At 40.8% G+C, this 12,804-nt stretch overlaps 2 protein-coding genes and 1 non-coding gene across 10 annotated transcripts in view; 2 read left to right on the top strand and 1 right to left on the bottom strand.

The window, feature by feature from the left end:
- LOC148013560 (proteasome activator subunit 4-like) overlaps positions 1-12,804 on the top strand; it is a 165,960-nt gene that overhangs the window by 106,134 nt on the left and 47,022 nt on the right. For 7 of the 8 annotated variants that reach the window (XM_087667580.1, XM_087667578.1, XM_087667582.1 and 4 more), the window contains 8 exons: positions 9,503-9,757; positions 9,853-9,948; positions 10,149-10,327; positions 10,506-10,587; positions 10,674-10,801; positions 10,891-10,986; positions 11,752-11,905; positions 12,059-12,101. In XM_087667580.1, the coding sequence (XP_087523706.1) occupies positions 9,503-9,757; positions 9,853-9,948; positions 10,149-10,327; positions 10,506-10,587; positions 10,674-10,801; positions 10,891-10,986; positions 11,752-11,905; positions 12,059-12,100 (1,032 nt within the window). In that variant the 3' untranslated portion in view covers position 12,101. Of the gene's footprint in view, positions 1-9,468; positions 9,758-9,852; positions 9,949-10,148; positions 10,328-10,505; positions 10,588-10,673; positions 10,802-10,890; positions 10,987-11,751; positions 11,906-12,058; positions 12,102-12,804 lie in introns of those variants that run through there. The other variant, XM_087667583.1, reaches the window with a different exon arrangement.
- LOC148013562 (uncharacterized) lies at positions 4,709-6,699 on the bottom strand. Its single transcript, XM_087668671.1, has 4 exons — positions 6,326-6,699; positions 5,751-6,073; positions 5,411-5,594; positions 4,709-4,843 (listed from the first exon to the last, which is right to left on the bottom strand). The coding sequence occupies exons 1-4, from the start codon at positions 6,650-6,652 to the stop codon at positions 4,709-4,711; spliced, it is 969 nt and encodes a 322-aa protein (XP_087524797.1). The 5' UTR covers positions 6,653-6,699.
- LOC148013561 (U6 spliceosomal RNA) lies at positions 7,226-7,328 on the top strand. The gene has a single exon (XR_015688982.1). It is a non-coding gene; the product is annotated as a U6 spliceosomal RNA (small nuclear RNA).

Raw genomic sequence — 12,804 nt, 5'->3', positions numbered from 1 at the left:
TGGAAGGGCTTGTTTGAGAATATGGGTACCATACTAAGATTCTCATCCTCCTTCCATCCGTAGATAGATGGTTAGTGTGAGGCAGCAAATTCCACAATGTTAGATCTTTTGAGGTGCTATGTTCTAGACCACAAGACACAATGAGAGCAGTATTTGCCCTTGGTTGAGTTTTCTTAAACAACAGAGTGCATAGTTCTACGGGCAAAGCTCCATTTGAGGTGGTAGAGGGTGGTAAGAAAGTACCCCCTATTTTGCACACAAAAGATACGATCTTTGAGTTTGATCGCTATATGGAAAGCATGGATGTAGCTTATCAGAAGGTTAAGTATATGCACTTCAAAGATCACAGGATAAGTAAAAGAGGGCAGCTGATCGCCATAGATGTGCTTTGTAGTTTGCAGAGGGTAATTTTGTTTTGTTGCGTTTTGAAAAGGCAAGGTTGAAAAAGATGAAAGAAAGAGAAAGATTGTATCCGAAGTTGAGTATGAGATATTGTGGGTGCTTCCAAGTGTTGGAGAAGATCAGCAATGTGGCATATTGGCTGAAATTACCTCCTCATAGGCGGATACACAATGCCTTTCATGTGAGCTTGCTTAGACCTTTTCATGGAGATGTGCTAGAGGATGTCTCTGTTGAAATTCAGCTTGAGGTTGAGGAGCTAGATGAGATTTTGGTACCTGAGCAGATTTTTGCACACAAGGAAAGAAAGGTCAAAGGTAAAGTTTCCAACAGGTACTTGGTGAAGTTTCAGAATTATTCACCAATGGATGCCAAATGGATGGAAGAGGATGACTTAGCAGACCATCCTCAGTTGTTGCAGCTTTACCTAGATGCCTTTCAGTTAGAGCCGACTTTAGTTCGGGCTCCGTGAGGTTCAACAGAGCAAGGGTCCGAAGTATTGCCTGATGCTCAAGGGGGAGGTAGCACTTTCACTCCTCCAGTTATGGACAACTCTCGTATGTAGTGCATCTTGGATGTATTCAGCATACATTTAGGGTACTGTAGCTGAACAGTATGTTTGCCAGGAGATCACTATTCAATGTACTAGTCACTATGTTTGATATGCAGATCGGTCTGGTTTTCACTGCAGCTCTGAAACTGTACATTTGCATCCGTTATGCTCGGGGTGTAATTGGTTATGCTTGGTGTAGCATTAGTTAATGATCATCAGGGGCTGATTACCGAATGTTGGTTTTCAGCATATGATCATTAATATTCAATGGTATTCAGCTTAGTTTTTGATCAGCTTGCGATTTGTTTATGGTCACTTTTTGGATCAGTTGTGCATTAGTTTTTGCACTAATTGCTGGTCAGTTTTTGCAATGAGTTTGTGATAAGTTTGGGGGTCACATATGCAGCAGTTTGTGATCAGTTCTCAGATGAGCAAGTGATGAGTTTATGATCAGATTATGCTCAGTTTCCAATGGTTTACATCTAGTTCCATGGACAACAATATATGTTATAATGCCATTGATGTTTTAGCTATGGTTAATACTTGGTTATGCTATGCTATGGTTTGGTTTTGCCAAATGAGTTGAGCTTATGAGAAATGGACATGTCACATGATAATCTGGCAATGTTTTTGAGATTCTTTGCGAGTCTTATGCTATGCTATGTTGGCTGGTAATTTTCAGCATATGTTGGGCATATGGAATGGTTGAATAGCAGTGCGCAATGTTGTGTTGACTATGATGCCCTATGGAAATTCCAATGTAGTACTTTGCTTTTGATGCATTTGGCAGTGCAATCGAGGATGATTGCAAGGATTTCAAGGGGGAGGGCTATCATAAGGAAATGTATTTTTGAAACCTCACTTAACATGTGGATTAATTTTAATCACATGATTAAGTAAATGTCACACATGTTAGGTGCAACTGGGAATAAAGTAAATTTACGAGCTCGGAATCCAAAGACATCACGGGATGTCAAAGCCAAAAGTTGGTATAAGTTATGCCGCACAGGTACTTGGTGGTATCTGGTGCAAGTTGTTGGCCTAGGTCATGTATTTGGCCATAAGTGTCAGTTGGTGACATTAGAGAAGTGGCGTTTAATGGTACCTAACGCCAATCTGATGGTCAAAGATAGCGCAGAGACACTCGAGAATGGAAGTTGCCTAGCCAATTTAATTATTGGCTAGTCAGATTATTTTTCATGGCACCGAAATAATTATTAGATTAATTTTCAGTATTCAAAGACTGAAAATTAATTAATATTTAATTATGAAAAATGCTGAAAAAACCATTTGGAAAGGTTGCCACTTGTCGAAAATGCCCATGCAAGAGTGAAAAACGTCGTTAGAGGCTGGAGAGAAGCATTTCTATAAATTCAGCCTGCAAGGGAGAGGGAGGAGAGGCTGCCGGTCTGATTGGCAGCCATTGGAGGACCTTCTGATGCAGCGAGGGGAAAAAGAAGACCAATCAACAGCAGGAGACAACATCTACGGGCCGTGTAGGCAGGGCAGCAGCAGTAAATGACTGATTTTCTTCAGTTCTTTGCATCTACATGCTGTTGTGGCAGGGCAGTAGCTGCACTTGACTGATTTTCAGTCATTCTTTGTGACAAAACTCTGAATTTTCTCTCTCTATAGCTTTGACTCTCATCTCCTAGCCATTGCACAGCCTTGCTTCGAAGATCTCAGCATTTGTACCCTTGGAGGCTGAGAAATTGCGAATTTCTCTGCTGTAAATTGCGAATTTCTCTGAGAAATTAGGGTTTAGTAGCAGCCTTAGGAAGTGTGCCAGAAATTGGAAGCTCCAAGACTTGGTTTCAACAAGGTTGAAGGTGAATTTCAGCTAAATTCAGGTGGAGGACTAGTCAGCCATTGAATTTGGGGCATTTCTATCGTCTATGAAGTGAAGGCCAATTAAGGTCCTGAATCAAGGGGTAAAATAGATTGAAGACTTTCTGGTCACTTTGGACAGCAAGGGGAGTTGGAATACTGAAAGGGATTGGGAGAATCCCATTGTAATTCAACTTCTTCTTCAATAAAGCTAAAGAAATACCGAAAGGGGCACCAATTTTGGGGCCAATCGGGCGTGCATTGTCCAAGATTAGTAGGCAAATTTGTATTTTCAGATTTACATTAATTGTTTGCTGTTGCTGTAATTAGGGATTCACCACCCATCCATGGAAGGAAGGTTGGTTTCATTGTATCTAGAAAGAGGAATAGATTTGGGACAAAACGATTGAATGACTTGATACTTAAAGAGTGCAAACTTGCACTTGTTTGCAGATGTGGCTTCTCTCAAGACAAAAAAGCTTATAGCTCTTGATAAAGAAGAGTCCCCATTGGATGATGAGGATGGGGAGACACCTATGACTACAAATATGGCTGATGATTAGGATGCTTTGAAACTTGCAAAGGGTGACTTTGATGATGATATGGCTTTATCAGACAATGTGGATGCTAGTGTTTTGGATAGTCTTGTTGCCAGTGGCAGCCATGTATGATTGAATGGTTACTATAAATGAATAGTCTGAAATATATAAATCATGTGTATAGTACAAGTTGTTCCCTCTAGGTTCTTGTTTCCCTTGGGTCTCCGTTCTCGTTCCCTCAGGACCCCCTTTTCCGGTTGCTATTCCATTGCTATTATGATGTGATGGAAGCTCTAGGAACAATAGAATGTAGCAGTGTAATGATGTGGCCATGTTGATGGCACTAGGAACAAATAAACACAGGTGTAGGTTGCACAAGTTTCCAACGCTGATGACAATCCACGTGGTAGCATGTGACAACTGATAAGGGTATAGACAATAGTTGCTTTGCTGGACAGCAAGCTGGAAGGCTAAGAATAGTAATGAACAACAGCTGAAAGGCTAGATAGTAGGCAGTTGCTGATAGGAAACAATGGGCAGGAGTTCGAACTAAGATGTCCTCATTGAACGGGGTGTGGACAACAAAGAGAAGGCACCTTCAAGCTGCAAAAAGGGTATTATGATTGAGTGGCGGGCAGCTTGTCTATTGATCAATGTTTCGGTCCTCCTAAATTAGAGTTTGGCTACTAGCAAGTTGCAAAAAGGACATTAAGACTAATTCATAGTTGTCAAGTACAAAAGGTACGATACGGTACGGTATGCTAAAATACGGTACTAAACGGTACCTTTTGATTTTATAAGGTACGGTACGATATTAGTACGAAAAAAAAGATGATTTTTAAAACTAGCAAAAACCATAAATCATTAAATGATAGAATACATGTTTAAAGTGAAAATAGCCATTTCATTACAAAATAAGATGAATACATGAGGGTGGCCATTGTGGTTGCATGGGCTGCATAAAACATGTGATACAACTATAGTCTTGTGTATCATAGTGGCATCATGCATGTGGATACGATGATAGTAGATATCTGATACAAAAAAGAGAGAGACCTATGAATCTATGATGAGGTATCACTATCATCATCTTTTGAACCATCTGAGTGCTCATCAAGAGAGTCTGAAGATGACTCCTCGGCATCGAATGATGAGACACACTCATACTTATTCTCACTGATGAGGTTGCCATCATATCAAATGATAGCTCCCTAGATGGCGGCTGTGTAGGCAAGGGGGGGATGTCATCATGAGGCACAGGATGTGAGCTACTAGAGCCCCTCCTTACATATGTCTGCAAGCCACTCGAACCACCCCTCCTGGATGTTGGAGGGTGTTGAATGACCATGCCCCTGCTACCACCTACTCAAACTTCTCGCCCACGAGCACACTAACTATGAGCGTTACGAGTATCTAGTACTATAAGCTCTCTATAGAGCTCTACAAAAATCATCTCCTCCTCGTCCAACTCCTGATGTACACTTGGAAGAGTGTCACCCGTCAACTTGAATGTATCAACATTTACCTACACAATGCAGTGATGCATGTAAGGTTGTAAATGCTAAAGTATAAACTTCAAAGTTCAAAGTTTAAAACAATAAATTTTACATTTTATGGTCAAGTGTTTAAACTTTACCTGCTTCGGACTACTCATGCTCATCATAGCCCTCATCATGTGTAAGTTAGTGCGACAATTCATGCGTAAGTTAGTGCGGCAATAGACTAGCCACTTTAACTGTCGTGTGCTAAGACGATTGCGAATCTTATTGTGAATGAGAGATTAGGCACTTCAGTTTCTCTCACATGCACCTGAAGAGCAATCTTGGGCAAGGACCCTCATGGCTAAGGGCTGAAGGGTCTCCAATGCGTGTCCAAAGTTTTGCCACCAAAACAAAAGCTTTACAAGTAGCTCTCTCCTTAAACAAGTGGGAGAAGCAAAGGCCACATGCCCTCTCTGATTTGCATAGCATCCTAGCTCCTCCAACACTGCATCGTCGTCATCCGCAGGGACCACACGAGTCAAATAAGCAAGTTGGTCCGAACAGAACTCTCTATTATCCATGACCACCGGCAACTTGTAGACCAGATGTACCAATGCGCCAATACCATAGATAGGCTTATGTATCCATTTCCATATTCTCTTTGCTATCTCTAAAACATGTGCATGCTGTGTCTTTGTGATCATTGTATAAGCATGTGCCTCCAGCGATGCCACTCTAAAGAAGCGAATAAGAAAGCCCATGGTGGACTCCTCGCAATCATTTATATGTAATACCCTATAAAAGGGAGTCACCACAATGTCAACGACGCAGACTTTTTGCCAAAATTGCTCATTAAGGCACAAGTGTTGCATGGCTTTGGCCTTCTCTGTCTCATGCTCATTCCGCTCATTGCATAGAGTGGACACTATTGTCTGGCGCAAGGCGGCAGACCGCACCTCATAAAGGCGCTCCAGGAATAACCACATGTAAGCAAAGCGAGTTGAATAAGGCTTCTTCAACTCCAGTGTGCTATGCTCATGATATATCGCAAGCACCTTTACCTTTATTGTGAAGAAGGTGACAATTGATGTAGCTTTGCGGACCACCCTCTTCATCCACTTGAGCTTCCTAATGTTTTCCATGAGCAAGTCTAAACAATGACTTGCATATGGAGTCCACACAATTGTGGGAAAGTCAGTCTCAAGTAAACAACCCATACGCTGACAATTTGATGCATTGTCCGTAACAACTTGCACCACATTCAAGGGGCCCACCTACAACCACAATTTATAAATTACAAGTTTACTAACAATACTTGGAGGTTAGAGAGAGAAAGAGAGAGTTGAGCCTTTCAAGTTTCAACTTTCAAGATTCAAGAATGAAAAGAGATGGGGGTTGGGGACCTTGGGGTCCAAGGGGAAAGAGAGAATCAAGATAGATATTAGAGAGAAATTAGAATAGAGAGATAGATAGTTATGCATAAATCAATTATCATATTGAAAGAAAGTGAAACAAATTTAAAAGGCAATGTATATCTCAATGATAGCTTGTTGAATGTGGCAGTAGATAAATGCGCTCGTCGTTTTCTTCCCCCTCTTGTTGGTATCTACGGCCCGCAAAAAGTGCGTGCGGAGTGGACATGAGACGAGTATGTTGATGATGCTCCGTCTCTTACGATCACTCCATCCGTCGGTGAGAATCGAGCAACCATATTTTATCCATGCAGCCTGAATAGGATCAAGGGCTCTATTAATCCTTTCCTTCTCTTGATCAATCTTTTTCGTCCTCATGTCATTGTATGTGGCACCGGTCCATCCTTTACACGGACCCACATTGGCAATGGCTTTTACCATCTTCTTCCACTGCTCTTGCTTTAGGACATTGAATGCAAGTTCGCACTCAATCACCGTGCGTGCAATTTCAATGTCCGCAAGTCGTTGCCTTTCTCTAAGAAAGGCAATCGATCCACACACGACCGGGAGCTTGAGAGAGAGAGGATTGTCTCTTTGGCACCGCATGAGCCTCCACTTTTTGTCTTTTACCGGAGTCGGATGTTGATGTGGAGCCCCCGCCACTAATCGTTGAGGCCTCTCCCGCATCGGTTAAAGATACGCTTACATTGGATGCTTCCTCACTAGTAGGCATAGGAGTTGATACCGATAACCCACTTTCTCCTTCTCTTGTGGATCCCCCTCTTATCTTGGCGAGAATCTCCTCCGCTATGTTTTGAGGAATCTCCTTGCATGGAGCAACTTGCACCCCCCCCCGGCGACTTCTTTGTGTGTCCCTCTCCACATGGATTGTGTGCAAATTGAAGGCCTCGTGGTTCTCACGATTCATGGTACGAATGACGGACAAAGAGGGGAGAGAGAGAGAGAGAGAGAGAGAGAGAGAGAGAGAGAGAGAGAGAGAGAGAGATCCTTGAGGTCTCTTCGGAGACATCTGATAAAATTGGAATGATACAAAGAAGATTAGCATGGCCCTTGTGCAAGGATGACACGCACAAATCGAGAGAGATCCTTGAGTTTTGATTCTTGAAACTTGAGTCTTGAGAGTTGAAAGAGAGGGAGAGGTCGAGGATTGGGGTAAAGTTGAAAGAGCAAGAGTGAGAGAGAGGGGATGGGAGATGAGAATGGCACATGCTTTGATAGGATGCGGGATAGAGGGGATGGGAGATGAGATTTGAGAATGGCAAATGCTTTGATAGAGTGTGGGAAAGACGGGATGAGCGATGAGAATGACAAATCACAAGTCCATTCAAGATCCAAGAGAGAAAGATGAGAATGGTAAATGCTTGCTGAATTGGTGTGGAAGCATGGAGGAGAGGAGCGCCTTTTGTGGATGAGAGAAGGATCAAAGTTCAAATAGTCAAAGAGGGGTTAACATTCAAAGAGGGCTGCCAGTTGGATGGAATCCAAGGAGGGCTGTTTTGGGGGGGGGGGGGGAGTGCATAGCTGGAAAAGGGGGTGGGATGAGGTATCCAAGGCTTCCGACCCCCCAAAAAGTGCCATGCAGGCAGGCAAAACACAAGGGATTAAAGGCATTAGAACGTGGGACTCAGGATGCTGGATGTGCAGATGAGGTGGCCAGAAAGGGCATGTTTCAACGTACGAATCCGTACGGATTGTACGGTATGAACAATATCGTATGACGTACGGAGACAACTGACTAATTGGTGGGCAGCCTGACTATTTATAGATGCTCGGTCCTCCCAAATTAGGGTTTGGCTTATGTGCATAATAACCGCTTGAAATGTGAAATGCCCCAAGTGAAACACATGATTGAAACATGATTTTTGAATGAAAAAAATTTATTTTATTTTTTACTTTTTTTGAAGTTTTTGGACACTATATGTAGGATATATGTCATTAGTTGATATGAAAGGATTAACATGGTATAAATGTGTAAGTTGTAACTCATTGTTCATAAAGATAACCATGTCTATGTATTACTCAACCGTTTCGCTTGGTGTTTCGCTTGAGACTTGCCCAAAGGTGAAATGTTTCACAATGAAACACAATGTTTCAAGGGTGAATTGTTTTGGGGGCTGAATCATTTCGAAGGGCATAGAGAAGTGACAAGTGTCCTACCACTTGTCACACGTCATGACATGTGCCTTGACACTTGTCTTGTGTTACTTCACTTTCCCTTTTTGCAGTAGCTCTCTCCAGAGCTCATTTTTCCTCATTCTAGATCAGTTTCCCGGGCTATAAACTCTTGTACAACGACTAAAGATAGCCTAAACTTGGCTCCAGCCATCTACATCATCATTCTCTACTCCTGCATCATCAAATAGCTCCATTGTCCCTCTTCTTTTGCAGTTGGTTTACAGGGTGATAGACTTGTAAATACCTTGTAGCCCCTCCTCCTCAAGATCCTTTCATTTAAAGAACAAGAAGAAAGCCATAGCCATGCATTGCTATTCATCAATGGAGAAGGGCTGATTTTCCCTCTTTCTATTATCATTTTGTAAGGAAATCTGTTGTCTTTATTGCGAGGTCAGTGATGCATGTGTGTGGATATCTTTACATGATCTTGTGAAAGCAAGAACCACTTAAAGGGCTTGGGTCTAGCAGAAATACATTTCCCCTCCCCTATGATATATATATATATATATATATATATATATATATATATATATATATATATATATATATATATATATATATATATATATATATATATATATATATATATTTGGGGGGGGGGGGGGGTGTGCAATCTTTAGCCCTCAATCTTGTCTCCATTACTCTTATGTTTCCTTGGCTGTAAATTTCTGAATAATTATGATATTCAGCTTTAAGTATTTGTTTCCTCCATTTCTTGAAATATTAAGTCTCGAAAACAAACGAGTATTATAATTGTTGAGCATGTTTGGGGGGTTTACAGAGTCTTCCAGTAGATCTCTTGTTTATATGCTCAAGAGTAGCTCTTGTTGAAATATGATTGGGAATTCTTTGGTTATGGATTTCAGTGGTAGCTATCTTATTGACCTCATGGATGGCAACCCGTTGTCATGTATGCATTGACACTATTGACTGACTATATGTGGTCCTTCAGATTAATTGTAATTGAAAACTACTTACTTCAAGAATGTTATGCAGTGTACTTGCTTTCATTGGCTTAGAGATGTTGAAAGTCAAATCTAGAGGGCTTGTCATGCGTACAGGTTTCACATCTAAAAGTGGATGGTTTGGGATCAGGTGCGGCGGTCTTTGGGAAGTTTGCTGTGCCTTTTGTTGTCAAATCTCCAGCTCTTTTTCAACCAAAAGGGAAATCAAGATTCTCATGTTGACAATTTCATAGAACAGGCATGCTTTTTGTTGATTGACAAGGCAATGACTTCGACAAAAACCATAATTAGTGCAGATAGCAATACAGATCCTGTAGCCTTGAGTGGCAAAGAATACGGTATACAAAACAAAGCAAATAAAGAATCAGTGAAATTGATGGAATCGGTATGTGATAAAGATTTAGCAGATCTACCTTTTTGTCCTTACTGGACAACTTTCTGGTCTCTCTTTGACCATAGATTGGGAGTGTTTTGTTGCAGATTTTATACTTCATATCTGCAGCCATCCGATCAGGAAGAGCACATGCTTTGATGAATGCAGTCATTAAACTTATCTATCCAGCATTATCACTGCAGGTTCATTTTGATTTAAGTCTCTGTATTGAATTGTCTTTTGTACAAACATAGCTGGCTGTATCCTACAATTGGAGAGATGCATGGCAATGTATCTATGTTTTAAAACATGCAGAAGCCATAAGCCTTTCCTTTTGTGTTTTAGTACAGGAAAATATCATTTAAAATTAGCGAATATAATTCTGTTTTATTTGATATTACAGGAAACCTCTGAAAAGGATTTATCAGCTCTAGCAAGGTCTGTCATGAGATACCTACAGTGGCAGCCTTTTGCGGTTTCACATCTTCCCCAAGTGGTTGAAACAGCATTGACTGCTGCAAATGATAGTAATTGGCATACACGAGTAGCCTTTTTAACATTTTTACAGCCGTTTGTTTATAGGTAATATAATGCTCAAATGGCAAGTTGAAACATTCAACATCAGCTGAGCACTTAGTCACAAGTTTTCATAGCTTAATTTTGTAATCAGAAAGACCTAAAGGTATCATGCAAGCAGTTTTACTTCTCTCTTGTTATCTGCATTTGGATTGTAGTTGCTGATGTAATTTCTTTCATTCAGGCATAATTATATTCTGTCCAGTGTTGACCTGAAGTTGATTTGGGATAAAGTGGTGGATCTAGTATCTGATCCACAGCTGGAGGTAAGTAGTCATATTCACTGGTTAGTGCATCTTTGTGTTGCATTATTATTCATCAGTTTATTCATGTGTGCCTCCTTGAAAAATAGGTGCGAGAAACAGCTGCCATGACTCTCTCAGGCATGATGAAGGGATCTGAGATAAAATTTGCTGAACCTTTTCGCTTACAAGTTGCAGAGAAAGCACATTCACTTAAAAGAAACCATAGATCCAAACGGTGTGTTGCATGGCCTGTACTATCCTTTACCTATTCTTAGAGATACATGTTACCTGTCTTCATTAAGCACTCAATGGATGTTCTTTTAGGTTATCTTCCGGAACTAATCAATCAATGCCAACCATACATGGCATCGCTCTCAGTCTATCTGCAATTATATTGTCAACACCTTATGACATGCCCAGGTACCTCTTGTGTGGTTCAAACTTAGAATCTGTAAAAAGGGAATATCCATTTAGTGAATCAAGTTAGAGCAACATATAGCACCTGGTTCTATGGTGTTTTGTCTCCGGGCATCAAGATAATTGTCATTCTACGTAATCTATGTAGTTGTGATGCAGCATAACTTGATTTTAGTGTAGTCTTTAAGATCTCTGTTTTGAACACACCAAGACGGATGCACCGGAAATTGACCAATATAAGATTCCTGGGTGTTTGTGAGCCTCCTTATTTTGAGGTTCTCCTGTTTGTTGACTCAGGGCCCATGGGCCCTGTCAGTCTTTGAGGAGGTTTCACAAACTGAAGCTGCCGACATAGCATAGCTTCATGCTTCCATGAAAGCTGCAGAAATTTTGTAGTTGTCCACATAGTTTTTATGGATAGCAGTCTACTTAAGAATCCTACCAAGTTCCATGGGCTTCCTGATTTGGAGGTTCTCCTATTTGTCGAACTGAAGATGTGTTTCATTAGACTCTTGTAGAACTTAGGCTTGAGCAAACTCAAGCTGTTGATGTAGCGTAGTTGCCTGCTGCCATGAAAGCTGGAGGAATCTGACAGTGGTTTGTGTATGCTTCATGGTTTGTTAAGTAGCTCAGGTTTGTGGTTTTCAAAATTGCTGTATCCGTGCAGTCTATCTGATAGAGATTTGCGTTGATTGATCAAATTGATGGCATGAAAATCCTTACATGAAGTTGATTATTGACATATCTTTGATTGTTGAACATTGTCAGCTGGCTGCCAGAAATAGTCACTCTGCTTGCTGAATTTTCCTCTGAGCCTTGGCCTATCCGTGGAACTGTGACCAAAACCATAGGCGACTTCAGGCACACACATTCTGATATGTGGGACTTTCAAAAGGATTCTTTTACAGAGCAACAACTTGAGGTGTGTTTGCAGTGCAAGAAAAACTGGCAAAAGCTGTGCGTGCTTATGTTCCTAGAGTGCGCTATGTTGTGACAATAGTTCCTGTGTCAATTCTAAATCATACTTTTATTCTCTCTCTGAGGAGGATGTTTATAACTTCTTTTTTTTTTGCAGGTTTTATCAAATTTGACATCATCTGCCTCTTACTTTGCATAATGTATGATCTTTATGCTAGTTCTTTAAGTGTTTTGATGCTTATAGAATTCTCCAATTCCAGTATAAATGATGTTTAATTTGACATCATCTGCCTCTTACTTTGCATAATGTATGATCTTTATGCTAGTTCTTTAAGTGTTTTGATGCTTATAGATTTCTCCAATTCCAGTATAAATGATGTTTTTCTGTGACAATGGGCTTGATAATGCCACAGCCATAACATTATCACATTGCACCCAGCAGGGGTTTTTTAAATGCAAGTTTGATTCATGACAATATATCAGAAATGCAGGTTGGTAGGTGTCACAACATATGTCCAAGGAAGATTTTGTTGTTAGTGGCACCCTGTATATTTACAATTTTTGCTCTTGTACTCAGTATGAAGTGCTTATTTGCACGTGAAGTTTTTTTCTTGTGTTATGCCTATAAATGCAAAGAGTGGCTCTTCTTCTTTATTACACCTCCCTTTTTGTTCGTGAAGTTTAAATTAATGCATAGAAATATTTACATCAGGCCTTCAGGCCAGCCAAGCCCGCAAAGACTCATGAAGCCAATTGGCTATTAAAACACCATTCTACAGGAACAAAAGAAGGGTTTCAAAGAGAGCACAACAGGGGTGGACCGAATAGTATCCATGCATGGAGCAGCTAGTTCTCCAATCATGAGGCCAACTGAAATCATGGAAGAAATCTGCCATAAAAGCA

This window comes from Lygodium microphyllum, chromosome 26, assembly GCF_053477565.2.
Source record: "Lygodium microphyllum isolate KBCC chromosome 26, Lygodium_microphyllum_v1.1.10, whole genome shotgun sequence".
In the NCBI taxonomy this organism is placed as follows: Eukaryota; Viridiplantae; Streptophyta; class Polypodiopsida; order Schizaeales; family Lygodiaceae; genus Lygodium; species Lygodium microphyllum.
Note: the sequence above shows the minus strand (reverse complement) of the source record. Positions and strands in the feature narration are given on the sequence as shown.

Bases quoted from the DNA above. Each gene is read 5' to 3' on its own strand.
- LOC148013562 (XM_087668671.1), bottom strand. From the start codon at position 6,652: ATGGTAAAAGCCATTGCCAATGTGGGTCCGTGTAAAGGATGGACCGGT. The intron at 6,074-6,325 runs GCCTTTTAAATT...TTGTGGTTGTAG, and splicing joins CTATCATTGAGATATACATT to GTGGGCCCCTTGAATGTGGT. The intron at 5,595-5,750 runs GTCTGCCGCCTT...TCCCTTTTATAG, and splicing joins GAGCGCCTTTATGAGGTGCG to GGTATTACATATAAATGATT.